This window comes from Oncorhynchus mykiss, chromosome 10 (genome assembly GCF_013265735.2).
Source record: "Oncorhynchus mykiss isolate Arlee chromosome 10, USDA_OmykA_1.1, whole genome shotgun sequence".
In the NCBI taxonomy this organism is placed as follows: domain Eukaryota; kingdom Metazoa; phylum Chordata; class Actinopteri; order Salmoniformes; family Salmonidae; genus Oncorhynchus; species Oncorhynchus mykiss.
Genome location: NC_048574.1, coordinates 37050001 through 37074008, shown reverse-complemented (window position 1 = coordinate 37074008; position 24008 = coordinate 37050001). Strand labels below are relative to the sequence as shown.

The 24008-nt window shown below is 44.6% G+C and overlaps 1 protein-coding gene across 4 annotated transcripts in view; it reads right to left on the bottom strand.

Moving 5' to 3' along the window:
- Positions 1-3588: 3588 nt before the first annotated feature.
- The window catches only part of nectin3b (nectin cell adhesion molecule 3b), a 69481-nt gene continuing 49061 nt past the window's right edge, over positions 3589-24008 (bottom strand). The window contains exons 6-8 of one of the 4 annotated variants that reach the window (XM_036990195.1): positions 15081-15225; positions 5692-5794; positions 3589-4864 (exon numbers count right to left, since the gene is read on the bottom strand). In XM_036990195.1, coding sequence (XP_036846090.1) covers positions 4697-4864; positions 5692-5794; positions 15081-15225 — 416 coding nt within the window. In that variant the 3' untranslated portion in view covers positions 3589-4696. Of the gene's footprint in view, positions 4865-5691; positions 5795-15080; positions 15226-18410; positions 21608-24008 lie in introns of those variants that run through there. The other 3 variants (XR_005053654.1, XR_005053653.1, XM_036990194.1) reach the window with 3 other exon arrangements.

Below are 24008 nucleotides of genomic sequence, written 5' to 3'. Positions count from 1 at the left end.
TAAAGAAGCACAGCCAACAACATAAACGCCCAAAATACATTGGCTACAAAAGAAAGCAAATGGGGCCTTGTTTAAAGCGGTTTTTCAATGTTTGTGAGAATACTTGGAATTTCAATGGTGGGTGGGTTAGACCTGTGGAAGGGTAACTGGGGAATAGGGCAGTATGAGGAAGACAGAAGGGGAGAGAAGAGGGAACTGGGAGAGAAAATGGTTCAAGGGAAACAGAGATAATGATCAGATGAAGGTGATCGATGGAAGGGGTCAGTCCTTCATAGAGGCCATTTTGTCACCCTGACATGCACACACACAAACATGCATAGATACGATCACAGGGCCTTAAAAGGGTGCGCTTAGCGCTGGCAAATGTCTAGACATACATTAACAAAGAATAATGGCTGCCATTTTTGTACGCTTGCAAAATGCCACTTTTTTCTCACTGTACAGAATGAGACTGGGCTGAAACTCAGAAATAATTATTAGGGAGAAAGGCAGGGGAAAACGTTTCATTCCAATACAGGGAGGGTCTGAAACATGTCTCTGTGCATTTTCACTCCTACTGGAAGCATCCTAGAGAAGGAGAAAGGCTGTATGTCCTTAAACAACCAGCATGACCTTTCATAAGGTTACAGGTAGAGTATCATACACAAAACATACACATTTATCCCCATCAAAAGCACTACAGTATATTATCCAACAATGAGGTACACATTTATCCTCCTCTCATAGTGTCAGATACATACACACATATTTGGGTTTGTCGAAAAATACCATTGACTTCATGAGCGAGAGTTGCTCTGGTTTTGTTGTGCCTCTGTGTTAGTCTGGATTTTTATAGATGAGCTTTCAGAAACAATAGGCTGCTCTCCCGTTGAGATGTCATGAGCTGGACATATCTAATAGTGTGTCTCCCTGCTGGGGACTGCTCTGTAAACAATCTGCTGGCTGTTGTTCAGTGATAAACCACTGTTCTATAAGCAGACACAGATCAATACTGAGATGCATTCATAATTGATATGTTTGATCATGTTTCATAATTGTGTTCTCAGTTTGATTTATAGACTTTTCACATTGCTATAGAGAGCAGAGCTGGCTCTGAGTTCCAGTGATTGAGCCATCCACACAGAGACACACCAATGCAGCCGATTTCAACAGATGGCACATCAAAGTACAGTGCCCGTGATCCCCCTTGAATGGCTGTAAAGCCTTGCCCCACTCATCTCCCCTCTCCCTTCTTTCTCCACTGCTTCACCATACAGCCATCCATTATCCCATGCCCATCTCCATGGCACAGTATTTCTTCATCCACGTTTTACAGACGTAAAATAAAGGTGACTAAAGGCTCAGGCGAAGAACAAAAGGCCCCTCTTAACGGCAGTAAACTGTCAGTCTGGCCCCCTGTCCACCATCCCCCTGTCCACCATCCCCCTGTCCACCCCCCCCCCCCCCCCCCCCCCCCCACCCTCTACCCTCTCCCCAATACCATACACTCCCTTCCCTACAGTGGCCTCCCCTCCCCCTAACCCTCCACCCTGCACACAGACTAATAGTCTGACGGGAGAGAAGGATGGCAGGTGGCCAGGCTATTCTCAGAAGACAATGTCTCAGCCAAGAAGCATAGAGAGAGAGACTGACAGAGACAGACAGACAGACAGACAGACATTATATACGCATTTAGATTTGTGAACAGCCATCCACAACCACCACTATCCTTATGGCAGAAATAGCTAAATGAGAGAGCAGCAGTGTGATTCACATCAATGCACTATATAGATATCAATAACAAGTGATATCCGTATCGCCGTAGACTACACCACTGCTGTCATCCTTACCTCCAAGCCTTTATTCAAGTTGGATAATCTTTGGATGCCGACAGCAGTCGCAGCATTGGAAGACATAGCTTGGACTGTAGCCTACAAAAGCTATTTTCCCACGACCCATCAAACACGTTTGGTTTGTCATCGTAGTGGTCTCGGACTTGGTCAGACTCGCTCAGGTGGAACAAATTTAAACTTGCGCTTTTTTCAATGCTGATTTGAATGTCATTGAGAAAACAGAGAAGTGTCAGATTCTTTTTTTTTTAAACATCCTTTCTGAATTCAAATTGAATCCTCAAAGTAATCATCTAGCTTTTCAAAAGTATCTGTAATCTGATAACAATATTTGTGCTGGTAAAGTAACGGATTACAGTTACTGTTTTTTGCAATAATTGACATGTAACGGATTACTTGTAATCTGTTACTATCCAACCCTGGCCATGGGTCACATATGTCCCTCTCACTGTCACCGTTTTACTGCTGTCTCTCTAACAGATGAGTTGGAGTCCCTCCATGGCCAGAAAATGTCCTGGATGGAAATGATGATGATCCTTCACTGACCTGAACCAGAGCTGTTCTCTTTCCATTGGACAGGGAGCTGGCTGCATTCTCCTCACAGGGCTCCCTCAGGTGTCTCTGCAGACATAGGCTTTTAGAGACATATTTCCTGGCTGTAACTGCATGCGAGAAGTGCTCTATCCAGCCTGTACATCAAAACATAAACACAGGAGCCCTCCTCATAAAACACATAGTGAGGATGACCTAAACACCACATTTTACAGGACGTCTGGAAGAGGCCATGACGGAGGACGGTTACTGGTCAGAAATAAAGATCCCTCTGTGAAGAAATTAAGTACACATTTATCCTCAAACTCTCAAATCACTCACATCCACAAACTCACAGTGCAAAAGGCATGTTTAACAACTAAGGCTTTCTTCTTTAGCCTCCATTCATAAACTCATATTTCATTTCTAAAATGTCTTGTCCTTTAAGACGTGAACCGTTATATTGAAGTATGAATGAGCTGAGGATGAGGTAGGCTTTTTAAAAATGTGCCGAGATCAGATCCCAAAACACCAATGCTACTCTACACATACAATCATGACGATACTTAAGTTGTACAGAAGAGCTACAAAAGTGTACTCCTCTCATCCCTCAACTTTGTTTTGCAGTCCAATCCCAAACCACCCTCCCTAACAAACCAATAGGCTACATGACGTAACAGTCCAAAACAGTCCATAATATTCAGCCCCTCAGGATGGCCTGGTAAAACTTGCCCTGTACATACTCTACTTCCAGCAGGGCAGTTTGTTAGCTGATGGAAACTGACACATTTTTATATTTCAATAGTTAATGCATTCCTGAGAGCTTATTCACTAGTGGCAGGGAAACAAACAATGGCCTTATTGTGGGTTGGCTCAGCTACAGCCCTGGTCCCCACCAGGACAGGAGAGGAGAGGCACGGAGGCCTAACTCATTAACACACTGCTATGTGGGGCTAACGTCCTTAGCAGATGCCTCTAAGGCTGCGACTGCTCTTCCGAACGTTTGCCCATATAAAAACGTCATGTACACAGACTACCTATACTGTAGAAATATGATGGTTTAAAAAACTCTAACCCTGACCAATGTGTAAAAAACAAACACTGCATATATTATCTACTCACAATGGAAGAATGAGAACACAAAATCATCAACAGTTGAGAAGATCCCCTTCAAATACATAAATGGCGCTAGAAAGACCTCTACGAAATTGCAGTGAAATAACACAAATAGGATTATTCCACTGATGTATGAATGATTTATGTTTCAATTCCAAGTGCAAAAGTTTCCTTTTTCTAGGATTCAGTTAACTTCTCGAAGCATTAAACCACATTCATCTTTTCCCAACATTTAAATTACATGATAGTAACATATAATGAAATTCGCTGTACTCTATCTGGTATACTGTTGCTATCTGGTATGCTTGATCCTGATGTCCTGGTGCACGGTCCTTCAGACAATGTTACCATCTCTGTTCAGATCCTGATGTCCTGGTGCACGGTCCTTCAGACAATGTTACCATCTCTGTTCAGATCCTGATGTCCTGGTGCACGGTCCTTCAGACAATGTTACCATCTCTGTTCAGATCCTGATGTCCTGGTGCACGGTCCTTCAGACAATGTTACCATCTCTGTTCAGATCCTGATGTCCTGGTGCACGGTCCTTCAGACAATGTTACTATTTCTGTTCTTATACCATGAAGTTAGAATCCTACCTAATTGGCTGTGTGTTTACCAGAACCGTACAAAGATATGCCTGGTGTTTACCACAATCCTAAAAAAAGTATTAGTTCTAACTAATTCAAAGAGCATAACTGTACACAAGATTATCACATAGCCACAGTGACATAGTAACACATTCAACTACTATACATAGAGCTTAGTATGGTGTTTTCATATTATTCCACTCCTATACAGTACACAGCAGAGCTTAGTGTTCCATTTTAAATAGTTACTTTGTGGTACTGTACCAAATCTGTCTTCCTGCTCTTCCCTATGCTGTTATCCTCTGTTCATTGATGTGGTTGGGAACAGAACAGGTGTGTGTGCGGTGGTTCGGAGAAGGGGAGTGGAGGGGTGTTTGGGTTGTCGTTCCTCAGAGAAACTCAGCAGTTTATGCTTCGGCCTCATTAGTCTTGCTTCTTACAGGTGATAACTGCTGCTCTCAAATGATGTTAAATGTGGAGTAGACTCATCTATGAAGGCTTGGTCAAGTCAAACTATTTCGTTGCCTGGGTTCTTCACATTGAAAAGGCTGGCATCTGTGAGCCTGCATGGCGATGGGTGGGGCAGGGTGAGTGATTGATTGACAGGTCCATTGAAGGTTTAGGACGTGTCCGTCACACATAGTGTTCCCGGTGGTTGATGTAGATACGATCCGCCCCGTTCTGGTGACACACCCACTCCTGATAGGACAGAGGCTGGTGGGAGGGGCTTCGGGGTTCCCGGGGTGTGAGCCTGGCAGGTGTTCTCTCTGCCATCTCAAACTGCCGCACAGCCCTGTGAGCCTGCAAAAATAGAGGATGGGATGACTCACTGTGTCGCTGTTGATACAAAATAAATACATATTCCGGAAATTAGTCATATCAACTTTCTAAAAAAACTCAAAACTTTTCATTTCAACCCTAAATATATGCAGCTGAAAAACACATCAAAGATGAGGGAGTGAGTTGAAGAGAATTGGCACTGAATCAGTAGAGGGTCTCAGAGGAGAGACGCTAGATGGATAGAACTGACTGTTCTCCCTGTAGTCCAGACAGACGACAGTCTTTGTTGGGAATACTAGACTCTGTAGCTCTACATACACAGAAACACAGATAAACTCCATTTTACTGGTGCTGTTTGAATAGTGTGAGGTAGGGTTCAGGCCAAAGCCATTACATTCCTTTTATGGACCTGAATACTAATAACACTCTTAAATGAACCGGTAAACGAGGTAAAGATAGAAACAGAAGGGAGAAGGGTAGGATGAAAGAGCGAGAAAGAGAGAGCGAGCGAGCGAGCGAGAGAAATGCATGGTTGGAAACAGAGGACACTGAATCATTCAATGATCTTAAAAGACTTGCTTTTGCATCTCACTGAGCTGAATGAATCTAACTCCATTTTAACCCCAATCTGGCTCTTCTCCTTCCCCAGAGCTGTTTATTTAAGGTTTACTTGAATGAGAAGTTGACCGGTTAGGAGCAGTGTGGTGTAGTGCAACAACCCTAACCCTAGCTTCATGTCCACATCCCAGTTTAACCCCAAATCTGTCCCTAACCATAACCTGAACTCCAGATATAACCCCAACCGTAGCTCCACCTGCAACCCTACACACAATAATAGGAGTGTTTACCTGTGAAAGGGAGGCCACCTGTGGTGCGTGGACAACCAGAGGGATGACTGACGGTCTCTCTGTGTAGGGAGGAGGAGGCTTGTGCGTCGGAGGTAGATCAATCCTGCAGGGAGAGAGGAGAAAATAAAAAAACATGGTCTGTCCCTAAAATTAAATGTCAACTGACAGTGACTATAACGCACACCTTAAGACATGTTACTGTGCGATGGCAAACCAGGTAATTGCAAAGTTGTAGAACCAGAGGAATTAAAATTGTGTTAGGAACGGTTTCCACTGTGAATTAAATCAATTACAGGCTAGAATCGACAGGCGCTAAGCCGAGTTAAATAGAGTGATTAGGTTAACAGCCGTCCCCTCATCAAGGTCCAGCTCACGCCAATCAACCTAATCTCCTCCACACATCCTTCAAGCGTTGCCTAGCCCTGACCTACACTCTACTCCAGTTTTGGAGAGCTCTAGTATCATCTCTTTTGCTCTAACTCCAAATCTTTGTCCGTCACCCTCTCTCTGACCATATTTCCATGCTAGGGCATACACACAGGAACATGTCATATTAGGCTGTGGATGTACTTCCTATTATTATAGTGATCACCCTCACACATCAGAGTGAGAGAGCAGCTTGAGGTCATAATTCATTATTGCAACTTTCCCCCAGTGGTCAAAAACATATACACTTTGACCTGTGTTCATTTATTATCTCATGTCATAATCATTGATTTCTAAAAACATTGATCACCCTAAAGCAGTGTGTCCCAACCCTGGTCCTCCAGTACCCCCAACAGTACACATTTTTATTGTAACCCTGGACAAGCAGACCTCATTCAACTTGTCAACTAATCATCAAGCCCTCAATGAGTTGAATGAGGTGTGTCAAGGGCTACAACAAAACTGTGTAGTGTTGGGGGTACTGCAGGAACAGGGTTAGGAAACACTGCTCTAAAGTGCAGCCCAGCATAGCCAGGCATAAGAACTCATAGGTCTCCTTTTCCTTCTATCTGACTTGGATGAGACATGGAGAGAACACATATCTGATGTATAGTTAATGACCTTGCATGTGTTTCCCACAGAAGGCTGTGGGACTGTAGAGTGCACCTGATCCATTAGAAGAAGAGGTGGGCTTTAATGTGTGTGTGATGACAGAGGGATGAGGCCTGTATCCATTCAGCCAGGCCCACAGGGTCCACAGGGATGCCCTCAGAGACACACAGCCAGGGCCACACTCAGGCCGACTGCCTTTCATTTGGCATCAGACACAAAACAGGAAGGCCCAGAGTAGAAAAGACACACCACTGTGGAGCTATGCATGCAGGCACAGAAAGTCTCTCTTCCACACAGCTGTTCACTACTGGGTTTCAGATCAGGGTTGTGTTTCTTTTGGCCAGACAGGCTGTATTAGAGTCCTCTCCAACAGTCAGTCTGAGAATCTGCTTTCACACTCGTCGGCTCCAAGGCAGCGGAGACAAACAGCTGTAGAATCCAAATGTGAATCTCCAGTGAAAGAGCAAGAGAGTCAAGGACATGGTCGAGGATTTAACAAAGTGACCAGACTGCTATCATAAATAAATAATACCTTGGATCAATGGCAAAACTAATAAAAATAATCTAGGCTTATTATCACCATTATTGACAGGATTAACCCTAATGCTCTTTATCAGAAATGGGTAGAATGCATACATATACGCATATACAGTGCCTTGCGAAAGTATTCGGCCCCCTTGAACTTTGCGACCTTTTGCCACATTTCAGGCTTCAAACATAAAGATATAAAACTGTATTTTTTGTGAAGAATCAACAACAACAAGTGGGACACAACAAGTGTCTAACAAATCAAAAACTGAAAAATTGGGCGTGCAAAATTATTCAGCCCCTTTACTTTCAGTGCAGTAAACTCTCTCCAGAAGTTCAGTGAGGATCTCTGAATGATCCAATGTTGACCTAAATGACTAATGATGATAAATACAATCCACCTGTGTGTAATCAAGTCTCCGTATAAATGCACCTGCACTGTGATAGTCTCAGAGGTCCATTAAAAGCGCAGAGAGCATCATGAAGAACAAGGAACACACCAGGCAGGTCCGAGATACTGTTGTGAAGAAGTTTAAAGCCGGATTTGGATACAAAAAGATTTCCCAAGCTTTAAACATCCCAAGGAGCACTGTGCAAGCGTAAATATTGAAATGGAAGGAGTATCAGACCACTGCAAATCTACCAAGACCTGGCCGTCCCTCTAAACTTTCAGCTCATACAAGGAGAAGACTGATCAGAGATGCAGCCAAGAGGCCCATGATCACTCTGGATGAACTGCAGAGATCTACAGCTGAGGTGGGAGACTCTGTCCATAGGACAACAATCAGTCGTATATTGCACAAATCTGGCCTTTATGGAAGAGTGGCAAGAAGAAAGCCATTTCTTAAAGATATCCATAAAAAGTGTTGTTTAAAGTTTGCCACAAGCCACCTGGGAGACACACCAAACATGTGGAAGAAGGTGCTCTGGTCAGATGAAACCAAAATTGAACTTTTTGGCAACAATGCAAAATGTTATGTTTGGCGTAAAAGCAACACAGCTGAACACACCATCCCCACTGTCAAACATGGTGGTGGCAGCATCATGGTTTGGGCCTGCTTTTCTTCAGCAGGGACAGGGAAGATGGTTAAAATTGATGGGAAGATGGATGGAGCCAAATACAGGACCATTCTGGAAGAAAACCTGATGGAGTCTGCAAAAGACCTGAGACTGGGACGGAGATTTGTCTTCCAACAAGACAATGATCCAAAACATAAAGCAAAATCTACAATGGAATGGTTCAAAAATAAACATATCCAGATGTTAGAATGGCCAAGTCAAAGTCCAGACCTGAATCCAATCGAGAATCTGTGGAAAGAACTGAAAACTGCTGTTCACAAATGCTCTCCATCCAACCTCACTGAGCTCGAGCTGTTTTGAAAGGAGGAATGGGAAAACATTTCAGGCTCTCGATGTGCAAAACTGATAGAGACATACCCCAAGCGACTTACAGCTGTAATCGCAGCAAAAGGTGGCGCTACAAAGTATTAACTTAAGGGGGCTGAATAATTTTGCACGCCCAATTTTTCAGTTTTTGATTTGTTAAAAAAGTTTGAAATATCCAATAAATGTCGTTCCACTTCATGATTGTGTCCCACTTGTTGTTGATTCTTCACAAAAAAATACAGTTTTATATCTTTATGTTTGAAGCCTGAAATGTGGCAAAAGGTCGCAAAGTTCAAGGGGGCCGAATACTTTCGCAAGGCACTGTACACACACAGGCACAGACACACACCTAAATGCTTTCCACCTGATAGGGTTGTTTGGATTTATCTCCCACTAGCTGAGTCTCTCTCCATAGGCTGTATCCTAAACTGCTCCCATGACAGATAAACAAGATCCTTTAAGCAGAACTACAGTACCTGCACCCCAACAACTCCCATTATCTTAATCTGTAAAGTACACACATGCTCACATTTGTTGGTACCCATTCGTCTCATTGAAATACTTCATTCCTCCTGAAAAGTGATGAAATTAAAAGTTATTTTATCATCTATACTTGCATACCTTTGGTATGTCATAGAATAATGCAAAGAAGCTGTGAAAAGAGATGAGTCACTGCTTATTTTACAAAGATATTCTAAAATGACTGAACACATTTGTTGGTACCCCTTAGAAAAGAAAATCAATAATTGGATTATAGTGATATTTCAAACTAATTAGTTTCTTTAATTGGTATCACAAATGTCTCCAATCTTGTAATCAGTGATTCAGCCTATTTAAATGGAGAAAAGTAGTCACTGTGCTGTTTGGTATCATTGTGGTCACCACACTGAACATGGACCAGAGTAAAGTAGTCACTGTGCTGTTTGGTATCATTGTGTGCACCACATTGAACATGGACCAGAGTAAAGTAGTCACTGTGCTGTTTGGTATCATTGTGTGCACCACATTGAACATGGACCAGAGTAAAGTAGTCACTGTGTTGTTTGGTGTCATTGTGGTCACCACACTGAACATGGACCAGAGTAAAGTAGTCACTGGGCTGTTTGGTATCATTGTGGTCACCACACTGAACATGGACCAGAGTAAAGTAGTCACTGTGCTGTTTGGTATCATTGTGTGCACCACATTGAACATGGACCAGAGTAAAGTAGTCACTGGGCTGTTTGGTATCATTGTGGTCACCACACTGAACATGGACCAGAGTAAAGTAGTCACTGTGCTGTTTGGTATCATTGTGTGCACCACATTGAACATGGACCAGAGTAAAGTAGTCACTGTGCTGTTTGGTATCATTGTGGTCACCACATTGAACATGGACCAGAGTAAAGTAGTCACTGTGCTGTTTGGTATCATTGTGTGCACCAAACGGAACATGGACCAGAGTAAAGTAGTCACTGTGCTGTTTGGTATCATTGTGTGCACCAAACGGAACATGGACCAGAGTAAAGTAGTCACTGTGCTGTTTGGTATCATTGTGTGCACCACATTGAACATGGACCAGAGTAAAGTAGTCACTGTGCTGTTTGGTATCATTGTGGTCACCACATTGAACATGGACCAGAGTAAAGTAGTCACTGGGCTGTTTGGTATCATTGTGGTCACCACATTGAACATGGACCAGAGTAAAGTAGTCACTGGGCTGTTTGGTATCATTGTGGTCACCACACTGAACATGGACCAGAGTAAAGTAGTCACTGTGTTGTTTGGTGTCATTGTGGTCACCACACTGAACATGGACCAGAGTAAAGTAGTCACTGGGCTGTTTGGTATCATTGTGGTCACCACACTGAACATGGACCAGAGTAAAGTAGTCACTGGGCTGTTTGGTATCATTGTGTGCACCACATTGAACATGGACCAGAGTAAAGTAGTCACTGTGCTGTTTGGTATCATTGTGTGCACCACATTGAACATGGACCAGAGTAAAGTAGTCACTGTGCTGTTTGGTATCATTGTGGTCACCACATTGAACATGGACCAGAGTAAAGTAGTCACTGGGCTGTTTGGTATCATTGTGGTCACCACACTGAACATGGACCAGAGTAAAGTAGTCACTGTGCTGTTTGGTATCATTGTGTGCACCACATTGAACATGGACCAGAGTAAAGTAGTCACTGGGCTGTTTGGTATCATTGTGGTCACCACACTGAACATGGACCAGAGTAAAGTAGTCACTGGGCTGTTTGGTATCATTGTGGTCACCACACTGAACATGGACCAGAGTAAAGTAGTCACTGGGCTGTTTGGTATCATTGTGTGCACCACATTGAACATGGACCAGAGTAAAGTAGTCACTGTGCTGTTTGGTATCATTGTGTGCACCACATTGAACATGGACCAGAGTAAAGTAGTCACTGTGCTGTTTGGTATCATTGTGTGCACCAAACGGAACATGGACCAGAGTAAAGTAGTCACTGTGCTGTTTGGTATCATTGTGTGCACCAAACGGAACATGGACCAGAGTAAAGTAGTCACTGTGCTGTTTGGTATCATTGTGTGCACCACATTGAACATGGACCAGAGTAAAGTAGTCACTGTGCTGTTTGGTATCATTGTGGTCACCACATTGAACATGGACCAGAGTAAAGTAGTCACTGGGCTGTTTGGTATCATTGTGGTCACCACATTGAACATGGACCAGAGTAAAGTAGTCACTGGGCTGTTTGGTATCATTGTGGTCACCACACTGAACATGGACCAGAGTAAAGTAGTCACTGTGCTGTTTGGTATCATTGTGGTCACCACATTGAACATGGACCAGAGTAAAGTAGTCACTGTGCTGTTTGGTATCATTGTGGTCACCACACTGAACATGGACCAGAGTAAAGTAGTCACTGTGCTGTTTGGTATCATTGTGGTCACCACACTGAACATGGACCAGAGAAAGCAAAGGAGAGAGATGTCTGAGGGGATCAGAAAGACAATAATAGACAAGCATGGTAAAGGTAAAGGCTACAAGACCATCTCCAAGCAGCTTGATGTTCCTGTGACAACAGTTGCAAATATTATTAAGAAGTTTAAGGTCCATGGAACTGTAGCCAACCTCCCTGGGCACGGCCACACGAGGAAAATCAACCCCAGGTTGAACAGAAGGATAGTGCGAATGGTAGAAAAAAAACCCAAGGATAACTGCCAGAAATACAAGCTGAACTCCAAGGTGAAGGTACGTCAGTTTCTGATCGCGCGTTGCTTTTTGAGCGAAAGTGGGCTCCATGGAAGAAGACCCAGGAGGACTCCACTTGTAAAAGAAAAGCATAAAAAAGATGGACTGGAATTTGGAAAGCATATTGACAAGCCACAATCCTTCTGGGAGAATGTCCTTTGGACAGCTGAGTCAAAACTGGAGCTTTTTGGCAAGTCACATCAGCTCTACGTTCACAGAGGGAAAAAGGGAGCTTTCAAAGAAAAGAACACCATACCTACAGTGAAACATGGAGGAGACTCGGTTCTGTTTTGGGGATGCTTTGCTGTGCCTGGCACAGGGTGCCTTGAATCTGTGCTGGGCACAATGAAATCTCAAGACTATCAAGGCATTCTGGAGCAAAACGTACTTCCCAGTGTCAGAAAGCTCTGTCTCTGTCTCAGGTCATGGGTCCTCCAATAGGATAATGACCCAAAACACAAACAGCTAAAAGCACACAAGAATGGATAACAACAAAACATTGGACTATTCTGAAGTGTCTTCTATGAGTCCTGATCTGAATCCTATCGAACATCTATGGAAAGAGCTGAAACTTGCAGTCTGGAGAAGGCACCCATCAAACCTGAGACAGCTGGATCAGTTTGCTCAGGAAGAGTGGGCCAAACTACATGTTAACAGATGCAGAAGTCTCATTGAGAGCTATAGAAAACGTTTGATTGCAGTGATTGCCTCTAAAAGTTGTGCAACAAAATATTAAGGGTCCCATTTTTGTCCATGCCATTTTCATTTGTTTTATTATTTACAATATTATGTTGAATAAAAAAATTATATTAAATATGGAATAAACAATGGTGGATTACAATTACTTTTGTAAGTTTCTTCAGAGAAAATTGTGCAATCTTCGTTTTTTATGAGGGGTACCAACAAATTTGAACACGTCTGTAACGGAACCCTACCCTGTTTAACAGTGTGTAATGTAACGGAACCCTGCCCTGTTTAACAGTGTGTAATGTAACGGAACCCCACCCTGTTTAACAGTGTGTAATGTAACGGAACCCCGCCCTGTTTAACAATGTGTAATGTAACGGAACCCCACCCTGTTTAACAGTGTGTAATGTAACAGAACCCCGCCCTGTTTAACAGTGTGTAATGTAACGGAACCCCGCCCTGTTTAACAGTGTGTAATGTAACGGAACCCCACCCTGTTTAACAGTGTGTAATGTAACGGAACCCCACCCTGTTTAACAGTGTGTAATGTAACGGAACCCCACCCTGTTTAACAGTGTGTAATGTAACGGAACGCCGCCCTGTTTAACAGTGTGTAATGTAACGGAACCCTGCCCTGTTTAACAGTGTGTAATGTAATGGAACCCTACCCTGTTTAACAGTGTGTAATGTAACAGAACCCTACCCTGTTTAACAGAGTGTAATGTAATGGAACCCTACCCTGTTTAACAGAGTGTAATGTAATGGAACCCTACCCTGTTTAACAGTGTGTAATGTAACAGAACCCTACCCTGCTTAACAGTGTGTAATGTAACGGAACCCCACCCTGTTTAACAGTGTGTAATGTAACGGAACCCCACCCTGTTTAACAGTGTGTAATGTAACGGAACCCCACCCTGTTTAACAGTGTGTAATGTAACGGAACCCCACCCTGTTTAACAGTGTGTAATGTAACGGAACCCTACCCTGTTTAACAGTGTGTAATGTAACGGAACCCTACCCTGTTTAACAGTGTGTAATGTAACGGAACCCTACCCTGTTTAACAGTGTGTAATGTAACAGAACCCCGCCCTGTTTAACAGTGTGTAATGTAACGGAACCCTGCCCTGTTTAACAGTGTGTAATGTAACGGAACCCTACCCTGTTTAACAGTGTGTAATGTAACAGAACCCTACCCTGTTTAACAGAGTGTAATGTAATGGAACCCTACCCTGTTTAACAGTGTGTAATGTAATGGAACCCTACCCTGTTTAACAGTGTGTAATGTAACGGAACCCCACCCTGTTTAACAGTGTGTAATGTAACGGAACCCCACCCTGTTTAACAGTGTGTAATGTAACGGAACCCTGCCCTGTTTAACAGTGTGTAATGTAACAGAACCCTACCCTGTTTAACAGTGTGTAATGTAACGGAACCCTGCCCTGTTTAACAGTGTGTAATGTAACAGAACCCTACCCTGTTTAACAGTGTGTAATGTAACGGAACCCTGCCCTGTTTAACAGTGTGTAATGTAGTAGGGTAATAAAGTCTGTAGCACCACAGACTGGCTGTTCCCACATCAGACACATCCTCCTCAGCTCACTGTGTCTCTCTCTGTCTCCCTCATGACGAACATCATCTGGGAGTGATGGTCCGCTAGGGGCCTCCCACCGCCATGGAACGGGAGTGGCTGATTGGCCAGCTTGTCCTGGTTGTCAGAAGCTGAATGTGTGAACGTACAGTGAGGAAATGCAGACAGACAGGGGAGGAATGGGATTGAAGAGGCCTTTCAAGAACAAAAGGAAAACAGAGATGATGTAATCCCTGTGGGGATATAGATGCCGGATGGAGCTCCATATCTATGGTGTAATAGGAGGATAGACCAATGAGAAACATATGCGATTGTTTTGCTTCACTTCCTGTGTTGGAAAATGTTGTTTCAACTGGAGGGTAGACTGGTTAAAGCGCTCTGTTTTTATTGGGTCATATGTGTGTGTGTCTGACATGAAACTGCACCCTAAAGTAAGGACAGGAGGATACACATATAAGAGTTGAGGAATATGTTAGCCACTTGCTTTGAGGCATCCCAATCACTTGAACCCACCCACCCACACACAGGGCCAGATGTCAGTCACAGACATCTTGGGCAGGGAGTGACCCAACTCTTATGTAAATAATTTACTCTAAAAGTTCCTTCCTTCTTTTTGCCCCAACGCTAACATGAGTGCAGGTCTAGCAATAGAAACTTACTCAGCAAAACAAGGCAAGGGACTCGTGCCAAGACTGCAATTACTTGTCACCCCTCAACCTTGTACCACCACCTCGCTACCTCCCTGCACCAGACTCCATTTTATGGTACACTGCAGTGGAATGACTCCATGTGCAGTATGTATAGGAAAGCACTTTGGATTTGAGTTAGACTGTAACTCCATGATGATATGATAGTCACAACATATCAGTTGACGATATTAACTAATGGATGAATTGATCCAATACAGCTGCAGTATTCTGTGACAGCACTTCCACTCACACTTTGTCTGTGTACGTTGGGGCCGAAGTCTTCCGTGCAGTGAGGATGACGATGGTGAAGACGGCTATGAGGAAGAGGGCAAGGACAGCCCCCATCACTGCCCCTGCCACAGCAACAGAGTTTGCCCTCTTTTCCTGAGACTGGTCTGGAACAGAACACAGACAGATGATATGAAACAGCAGACACAATCCCACATATCAGAGCAGTGTAGAAATCATGCGGCAAAACATTTGACTATACAAATCCAGGAGCATTCTAACAGCATTCACACAGGCAACCCAATTCTGATATTGGTTTCACTAATTGGTCTTTTGACCAATCAGATCCACTCTGAAAATGATCTGATGTGAAAAGATCTCAGTTTCGCTTGGTCAAATGATCTGTATTGGGCTGCCGGTGTAAACACAGCCTAAGTGTAAGAAGCTGCGTGTGTGTGTATGTGTGTGTGTGGGAGAGAGATAGAGAGATCTGCAGGCAGGTTGCTGACCGTCTCCCAGCAGTATGAACTACAGTAACTCAAGTGTGATTAGGGGCGCCATGCTGCTCCTCTTAAAGCCCTGCTTCTGTAGTCTCTCCCCTGCAGCTCCCTCATACTTCAATGGGCCTCATTCACTTTTCACCTCAGCCTCCCTCTTTCCATCTCTCTCTCTCCCCATCTTTCTTCCTGCTCCTGCTCATGTTGTGTGTAATGTGGTCTCGTTATCCTCCATGTCGGGGGTCTGGAGAGGAGATTTGCAATGATCACGATTAATTAAGATGAATTAAAATCACAGAACCTTATACAACCTAGTGGACCTTATGGGTCCCGGTCAAACACAACGTTGTATTTGTTAATTAGTTAGTTGCATGGAAAGAAGCATCCTTAAGACACTGAGCGGAGAGGGGGGAGGAAGCGAGAGAGTGACAGACAAGTCAAGTTGCTTAGCTCTTGAGCGGTAGAAAAATCTATAATCTGCAGAGACGAGAATCCAAAATAACATGTCAATTACGATGCAGAACAAACAGCGTGGGACCTTGGGGTGACCCCCCCCCCATCCTTCTCTCTCCCTCAATACACACCTCACATGACCGACAATAGGGGGTATTGGATTTAGCAGTAGCGCAGGGAGAGATTACGCTTCACTACAGAGCAGTGAAGAACACAGCCTCTTGAGTGAGATGCGGAAGGGAAAATTAGAGGAGAGATTAGCCAGACGTTCCATGAAGGGCTATAGTAACTCCTTTTGATAACCATGACAGCAGATGATGAGTCAAGTACAATGACCTTAAGACTCTTGTTCTCTCTGCCCACTTCAGCTAACGTACATCTGACCAGACAAGGCAAGAGTGAATATACTGCTCCTATGAGTGGGGTGGTGGTAATGGCAGACAGACGTGTAGGTGAGAGGAGTGGTGTGTGTGTGTGGCTGCCAGGGTTGATCACAAGGATCCTGATTATCAAGCTCTAATGGATCAGACACACCAATAGTGTTTGCTGGCGAGAGTAGTCAGCACCTCTGAAAGTAATTTGTGAACCGAGTGCGCACCGATTTTACATGTAGAATCACGTAAAAAAATATTGTCAGTCAGACTTCTGCAGTGGATGGTCCCTAAAACTAACGCTAGATCCACATTCGGTGTGATGTGCACAAGCCTTAAGGGTCCTGATTCTCTAGCTCTAAGGCTGCCATGGCCAACACCTTAGAGGATCTGATAGACACTACATCCCGCCGACACATTCCCAAACTGCAACCTGACCCAGGTAGAGGCTTAATCCTGTCTCAGGTTCTCAGTCTACTTATCCACTCCTCTCAGAACAGTGCTGACAGACAAAACCCAACTCAAACCCCTCTAAAAGGACAGCGGGAATCAGAGGTGTATGACCACAACAGTTCCTAACCCAGGTCAGGGCAAACCTAAAACACCAGGTGAATGAACACCTCACTGACCTACAGAGGTCAAACTGAGAAAAAAAATTCTCAACAGCAAGGTCAAGGGTCATGTGGTTACCAGGACATCAGCGAGCTCTGAGGAAGCAGATGCTTATGTAGTGGGCGGATCAGATGGGACGAGGCGGCGGGACAGGAAGTGTGTGGGTGGTCGTGGTCTGTCAATCTCTCAGGCATCTGTCCCAATTAGACACCAGCTAGCTGCACAGTGGGATACAGTACTAGTGGTCCCCACTACTCTATTTGTTGTAGTCGAACTCCATCTTCATTTAAAACTGATTCCTAAATTAAACATTTTCACATTAATTTAGATTGTACACTACCCTGCAGTCTGTGTTGTGGGTCGACTCTGGTTCGTAAAGTATCCCTAGAATCTCTTCATATCTGCTGAAGGTGATAAGACAAATCAATGAATAGATTTTTGTATATGGGGGTTTCAACATAATTCAAGCATAACAGACTGAAAATCATTACTGCTGGAGAGCTGGTGCTAAATCAACAGCCCACTCTGTACAATAGAATCAGGCATGTTCCAGTCCAAGGTGAATGAGACCTTGAAAAACTTTCATGGACAGAATCTACTGAAATAAGAGCTGAGCAGAAAGAAGATGTGGTGATGACATACACTAACACAATGCCAAGGTCAAATGATTTCTTAACCCCGCAGAGCCCACTCTATGCAACTGTCAGCTTGTCATAAAGGACCATTTCATGTCTGATGGCCAAACCTCTCATTTTCCCATCCTTCAACAGCCCCTTTAACCTTGCTCCCTCCTCTCTCTCGGTCTGCAGGTACATGTGGTGGGGCCCTGATGGAGCCCGCCTGTCACCAGCTCCAGATGAGACTGTTGCCATGGGGACAGAGTCAATGGCCCGGAGAGGGGGAGCTCAGGGGCAGATATAAACACTAACCACTTGATTTCACCAGCTGTGAGATACTGGGAGAGAGGCACAGGGGAAATTCACAAAGGAGACAAGCTGTAGAGGGGAGCAGGGGGCAAATTCTGTTCTGTCACAAAGCCAGACGAGAGTTGACAAGAGAACCAGAGAGGGGAAAGAGACTAAAGACGAGAGGTTTTTTTGATCTCTGCTGACTTCTACAGAAAGCATTTGGAGAGAGGCAGAGTAAGAGAGAGGGGAGAAGGGAAAGATGGGCAGCAGTCAAATAGAGAAAAAAACAAATGAAATCTCATATTGCAACGCTGGCTTGTGATAGTGGCAGTAACATGCTATGGATTTGTTTGGAAGTGTGTGATGCACCGGAGCACAGGCTGTATGATGAGTGAGGGAGCTAAAGATGACGTCACCTTGAAGAGCACAGGGAGGAGAATCATCACTTTGAGAGTACAGTAGCTACCCGAGGAAGCTTGTTTAGGAGCTCAGATCAGTCAGGAAATGCAAATCACAGAAAAAAAGGTGCTTTATTGAAAACAAAAAGTATTTCAAAAAAAATATGTACAAAATAATGCTTGTTGTCATTGATTATACAACATGTGATTATTTTAAATGTTTTCTTGCATTATATATTTTTAAACTTACAGTAGCTCTTCTCTTATATACAAAACAAGCATGAACACAATGGGAAGGTGCTTGCAAGGAGAATGTGAAATACGGTTGGAGGTTGACCCTGGTGAGGTGTTGGGGTGCTCCACTCTCCATTCTCGCAGACTTTGTACAAGAACTAAACAAAACCATCTGGAAGTCCAAAAATCTCCACTTCATTTTCTTATATACCATGCACACTTAAAGGGATAGTTCACCCAAATGACACATTGGTTTCCTTACCCTGTAAGCAGTCTATGGACAAGGTATGACAAAAAATCCATGCTTTCCCAGGCACTGTTTCCACAAGCTAATGTTTTAGAATTTTGTGGGACAACTCCCATTCAAGTCATGGGAATGATCTTAGCATTTTTCACGCATCATGTCCAAATCATCCAAAAGTATCTCAAATTGATTGTGAAGCTCAACAAAGTCACTTCTAGATGATCTGAATATAAACCAAAGCATGGATTTCTGTCATACCTCGTCTATAGACTGCTCACAGGGAAAGGAACCCAATCTATCCCTTTAACTCCGCTGCTCTGACAGAAAACTGCCATATAGGAACTGTACAATAACATAATCATTGTTTTAGCTTAGTTCAGCTTTGTTCAGGTGTTTTGCAACTCAGACTTTGCAAAATGTCATTCATTGTATGAGCAAAAATAATGCTATCGTCAGAGAATAGAGAAAAGAGGATATGCCACAAAAACAGAATGACTTGATCAAAACATTGTAAAAAAACACACATAAAAAGGGGGGGGGGGGAGGAAAATAAAAGGTAACAAACACCTCACTCAACAGAGGATGAAACGGGCCTTGCACTTCTGTCTGTACATTTTACTTGACTACTTTACTGCTCTCCTGGGATAAGGCACCGGTCACATAACTGAACCCAGAGCAGTGAGTAACAGAGAAAATCTCACTAGACAGAACAACGATTCTCTATTTACTTCACAGTAGCACAGCTGAAATAACAACAGAAGTAGAAGTATTATGCCCATTTACTGTTTTCTAAACAGCCTTTAACATAGACAGTCTATACATCGTACTCTATTTCTATGAGCATTTCAGATTATATATAGAAAAGCACATACAAATCGAGAGGAAGAGGGTGCTGACAGAAAGCATGTAGCTCCTGAACATACAGACCCCCCCCCCCCCCATCTGTGAAAAGGGACCTCTAGTTGAATATGTTTTAATTCTATTAAGGGCTGAACATCTCTGTATGAAGAGGTGATATACAACAAGTCAACTAATACTCAGTTGTAACTCGTTAGTTATCATTACTGTCCTGCTATCTGAGACGGACCATCACACTGATGCAGGAAGTAGTTCTAACCTACGACATCCTGCTGCAATGACAGCATCTAACGCTATGTGACAATATTGACCAGGTTGGCACTGGTACTAATAATACACTCACACATACGCGTGTAACAGCACATAATGACAATAATGTTTTGTGATTTGTATCCGTGCTATCCACTTAGCAACTGAAACACATGTATGTGCCAGAAAGCTGTACATTCTTTTCCCTTTCTGTGGGTACCAAACCACAGACCAAGAAGAAATGAAATCTGGAATAACAAGTAAATACTGTCCACTTTTTCCTCTTTCCTTCCTTTCCTTCCAGATTCCCAAAAAATGACTTCATTTCATTTACAGAATCATGAAATGAAAAGGAGCAAGAGTTCTGCCTTTGTTTACAAAGTAATTAACATAAAAATGAAAATTGCTAAAGGCTTGCAATCAAAACAATACCACAAGGCCTACCCAGTAGTGCATGTGTAGTGAACTGTGAGCCACATGAACTAGTTAACAGATTTGTCCTCTAGTTCAGAATGAAGGCAATCCACACACCTTCCATGATGAGGATCAGAATCAGAGGGAAACACCTCCCGTATGAGGATCAGAATCAGAGGGAAACACCTCCTGTATGAGGATCAGAATCAGAGGGAAACACCTCCTGTATGAGGATCAGAATCAGAGGGAAACACCTCCTGTATGAGGATCAGAATCAGAGGGAAACACCTCCCGTATGAGGATCAGAATCAGAGGGAAACACCTCCCGTATGAGGATCAGAGGAAAACACCTCCTGTATGAGGATCAGAATCAGAGGAAAATAGCTCCTGTATGAGAAATGAAAAAGCATGTTGAAAGAGAAAACTACAGTATAAAGACAATGTCCAAACATGAGCTTGTGAGAGATAGAGAGAGAGAGAGAGAGAGATGTAGAGAGGCAGAACATGTGAGTATTCTCTTTTCTTAAATAATGTATGAAATCCTCCTGTGATTTCTGCGCTGTGGTCTCTCTTCTCTCTGGTGGCAGAGTCTGTTGGCAGGGTAGCGTGCCTGGTGGTGGTGGGATCAGACGTACCACTCCCTGCGTGAGATCACTGAGCCGTCCATATGGGAGACATAGTCCCCCTCAGCCCCGCTGTCATAGCAGTCATCCGACAGGTAGGGGGAGCCAGTGCTCAGTGGGTGTGACGGGGCAGCGTATCTAGCATGGCCTGTCTGGTGTGGGCTGGGGTAGCTACGCAGGTGGTCGTGGTGGTCTCCGTTCCTCATCGCCCTCGTGAGGCCGTTGGGCTGGTACTCCGGTTCTCTTTGGTTGTTTATGATGGTTGTTGATGTTGGATGCAGGTGGAGGCGTTCACGGTCCCGCACGTGGTTGCGTTCGCGGTCGCCCCACTCTTCGCGGTCCTTGTCTAGGTAGACGTTATTTTCAGGCTTAGTAGGGTGGAGCTCGTGCTGTGGAGGAGCCTTCTGCATGTCTGAAGGCCCTAGGTACTGCTTAGTGTAGTAGTCCCCGCGGAAGGTCTGTCGTTGTCGTAGGTAACAGACCCCGCCCACTACCAGCAGCAGAAGGAGGAACAAGGCTCCGCCCACAGCCCCGCCCACAATGGTGCCCAGGTGGTTGTCAGGGGGCAGGGCTGCCAGGGTGGGGGAGGTGAAGACCCGTCGCTTGTCTCCCACAGAGGTGGATGAGGAGGCAGAGCCGGTTAGGACAGGCGCAGGGGTGGTGGAGGGCATGGAGGTGGTGGGAGGATCTAATGGAGGGAGGCAGGGAGGGAGGAGTAAATGGGAAAAGGAGGGTCAGGGAGGCAGGGAGGGAGGAGTAAATGGGAAAAGGAGGGTCAGGGAGTGAGGTAGGAGCAGAGAGGGAAATGAGGGTCAGGGAGGGAGGGAGGAGCAGAGGGGGAAAGGAGGGTCAGGGAGGGAGGGAGGAGCAGAGGGGAAAAGGAGGGTCAGGGAGGGAGGTAGGAGCAGAGGGGGAAAGGAGGGTCAGTGGATGGAGGTAGGAGCAGAGGGGGAAAGGAGGGTCAGGGAGGCAGGGAGGGAGGAGTAAATGGGAAAAGGAGGGTCAGGGAGTGAGGTAGGAGCAGAGAGGGAAATGAGGGTCAGGGAGGGAGGTAGGAGCAGAGGGTGAAAGAAGGGTCAGTGGAGGGAGGTAGGAGCAGAGGGGAAAAGGAGGGTCAGGGAGGCAGGGAGGGAGGAGTAAATGGGAAAAGGAGGGTCAGGGAGTGAGGTAGGAGCAGAGGGGGAAAGGAGGGTCAGGGAGGGAGGTAGGAGTAGAGGGAAAAGGAGGGTCAGGGAGGGAGGTAGGAGTAGAGGGGGAAAGGAGGGTCAGGGAGGGAAAGGAGGGTCAGGGAGGGAGGTAGGAGCAGAGGGTGAAAGAAGGGTCAGTGGAGGGAGGTAGGAGCAGAAGGGGAAAAGAGGGTCAGGGGAGGGAGGTAGGAGCAGAGGGGGAAAGGAGGGTCAGGGAGGGAGGTAGGAGCAGAGGGGGAAAGGAGGGTCAGTGGAGGGAGGTAGGAGCAGAGTGGGTAGGAGCAGAGGGGGAAAAGAGGGTCAGGGGAGGGAGGTAGGAGCAGAGGGGGAAAGGAGGGTCAGGGAGGGAGGTAGGAGTAGAGGGAAAAGGAGGGTCAGGGAGGGAGGTAGGAGTAGAGGGGGAAAGGAGGGTCAGGGAGGGAGGGATGGAAATACAGACAGAAAAGTAGAGAATGTCAATGCCAACTACATCAGCATATTACTGAAAGGGGATAGGTTGACATGAAAACACTACCAACATTTCTACATCTAAAATGACATGTTCATAACAGCCTCTGGCTTGCATTGGCATGTTGTCTGTACAAAGTATGTTGTTACATCTTGACATACCACTTGAGGATAGAAGTTCCCTTTCAAAACGTATAGATGTGGCAAATTAAGTTGATGTCTTGGGACTGAGCTAAGGTACCCAAAATGACATGCAGTCTATAGCAGCCAAGTGTGCTGTAGGCAGAGCAGTAGCAATCCAGAGACGGTTTTGTGATTAGTGTCATAATGGTCAATGGAAAAGTAAGGTAAGGCAGAGGGATGTTGATGTTACTAGTCTAGAACCAGAGATGAGTGATCAGGAAACTAAATCATCTACAAAGCAAAAACACATTTTTAAACAAATCATCAATTGAAGTGAATGTTGCCTGGCTTTTGTTAGTGTCTTATTTGAAGTAGTACTGTATAAGTGGTTAATAATGCTGACAACTAGAGGCAGCATGACATACACACAGCCAGTTACCATTTTCCTTGTCTGTAAATCTATGCAAGAGAAGATTTGTTCCGGATTGCACAGATCTACTGTTAGGTTTGAGGGACACTCACATGACGTGTTGTAGCTACCTCCATTAAAATCAGGTCGAATTAACTAACCGATTAACACTTTAATGCTGTGCCTGTTATGTGGGCTTATGGACGGCTTTATGAAGAGAGTATGTTGAGCATTTCAAATAAAGACAAACATGTCATTGCCAGTGATAATGTTGTGAGGCAATGATAGGTAGGAGGGAGGGGATGTCTAGAATAGAGTCAGCACTAAATGTTAGGGGCTTGGAGATATGGGAAGGACTACTAAAATGGTAGGGACTGGTTCAGGGATGGATACTTGGGTAAAGGGATAGGCAAAAAGGGCGAATCACTCCTTCACAATTCAGCCAATTTGAACAACTGTTTTGGGCATATGCGTTAACGACTTGATCCAGATCTTCAAATACTCCCTAGAAATGTTCTTTGGGCCCTTCATCAACAGCTTAGTATCACAGATGGGACATGCTGTTACATCTCTGGTCAATCTGCTCTCCTTATTCCGTCTGCTAGTATTTCTGTCTGGACTTGCCGAGTCTGTATTGAACCATTGTGGTTGTGGTTGGATTAGGACTGAGTGACGTGTCCACTGCTTCATGTGTGAACGGTTCCCTTTAAAAGTGTTGTTGTAAAGTTGTTCAAACAGGGACATAAGATGACACCGCAGTCTTAGTTCCTAGTTCCAGGTCAGATGTCTGTAGAGATATCGATCTCTGGCGTCATGGCCCTGTGAATTCCATTTGAATCATATGAATTATGCGACACCATGTGGAGACACTGCACGAATGTGTGGGCGCGCACACACACACACACACACACACCCCTCCCAGA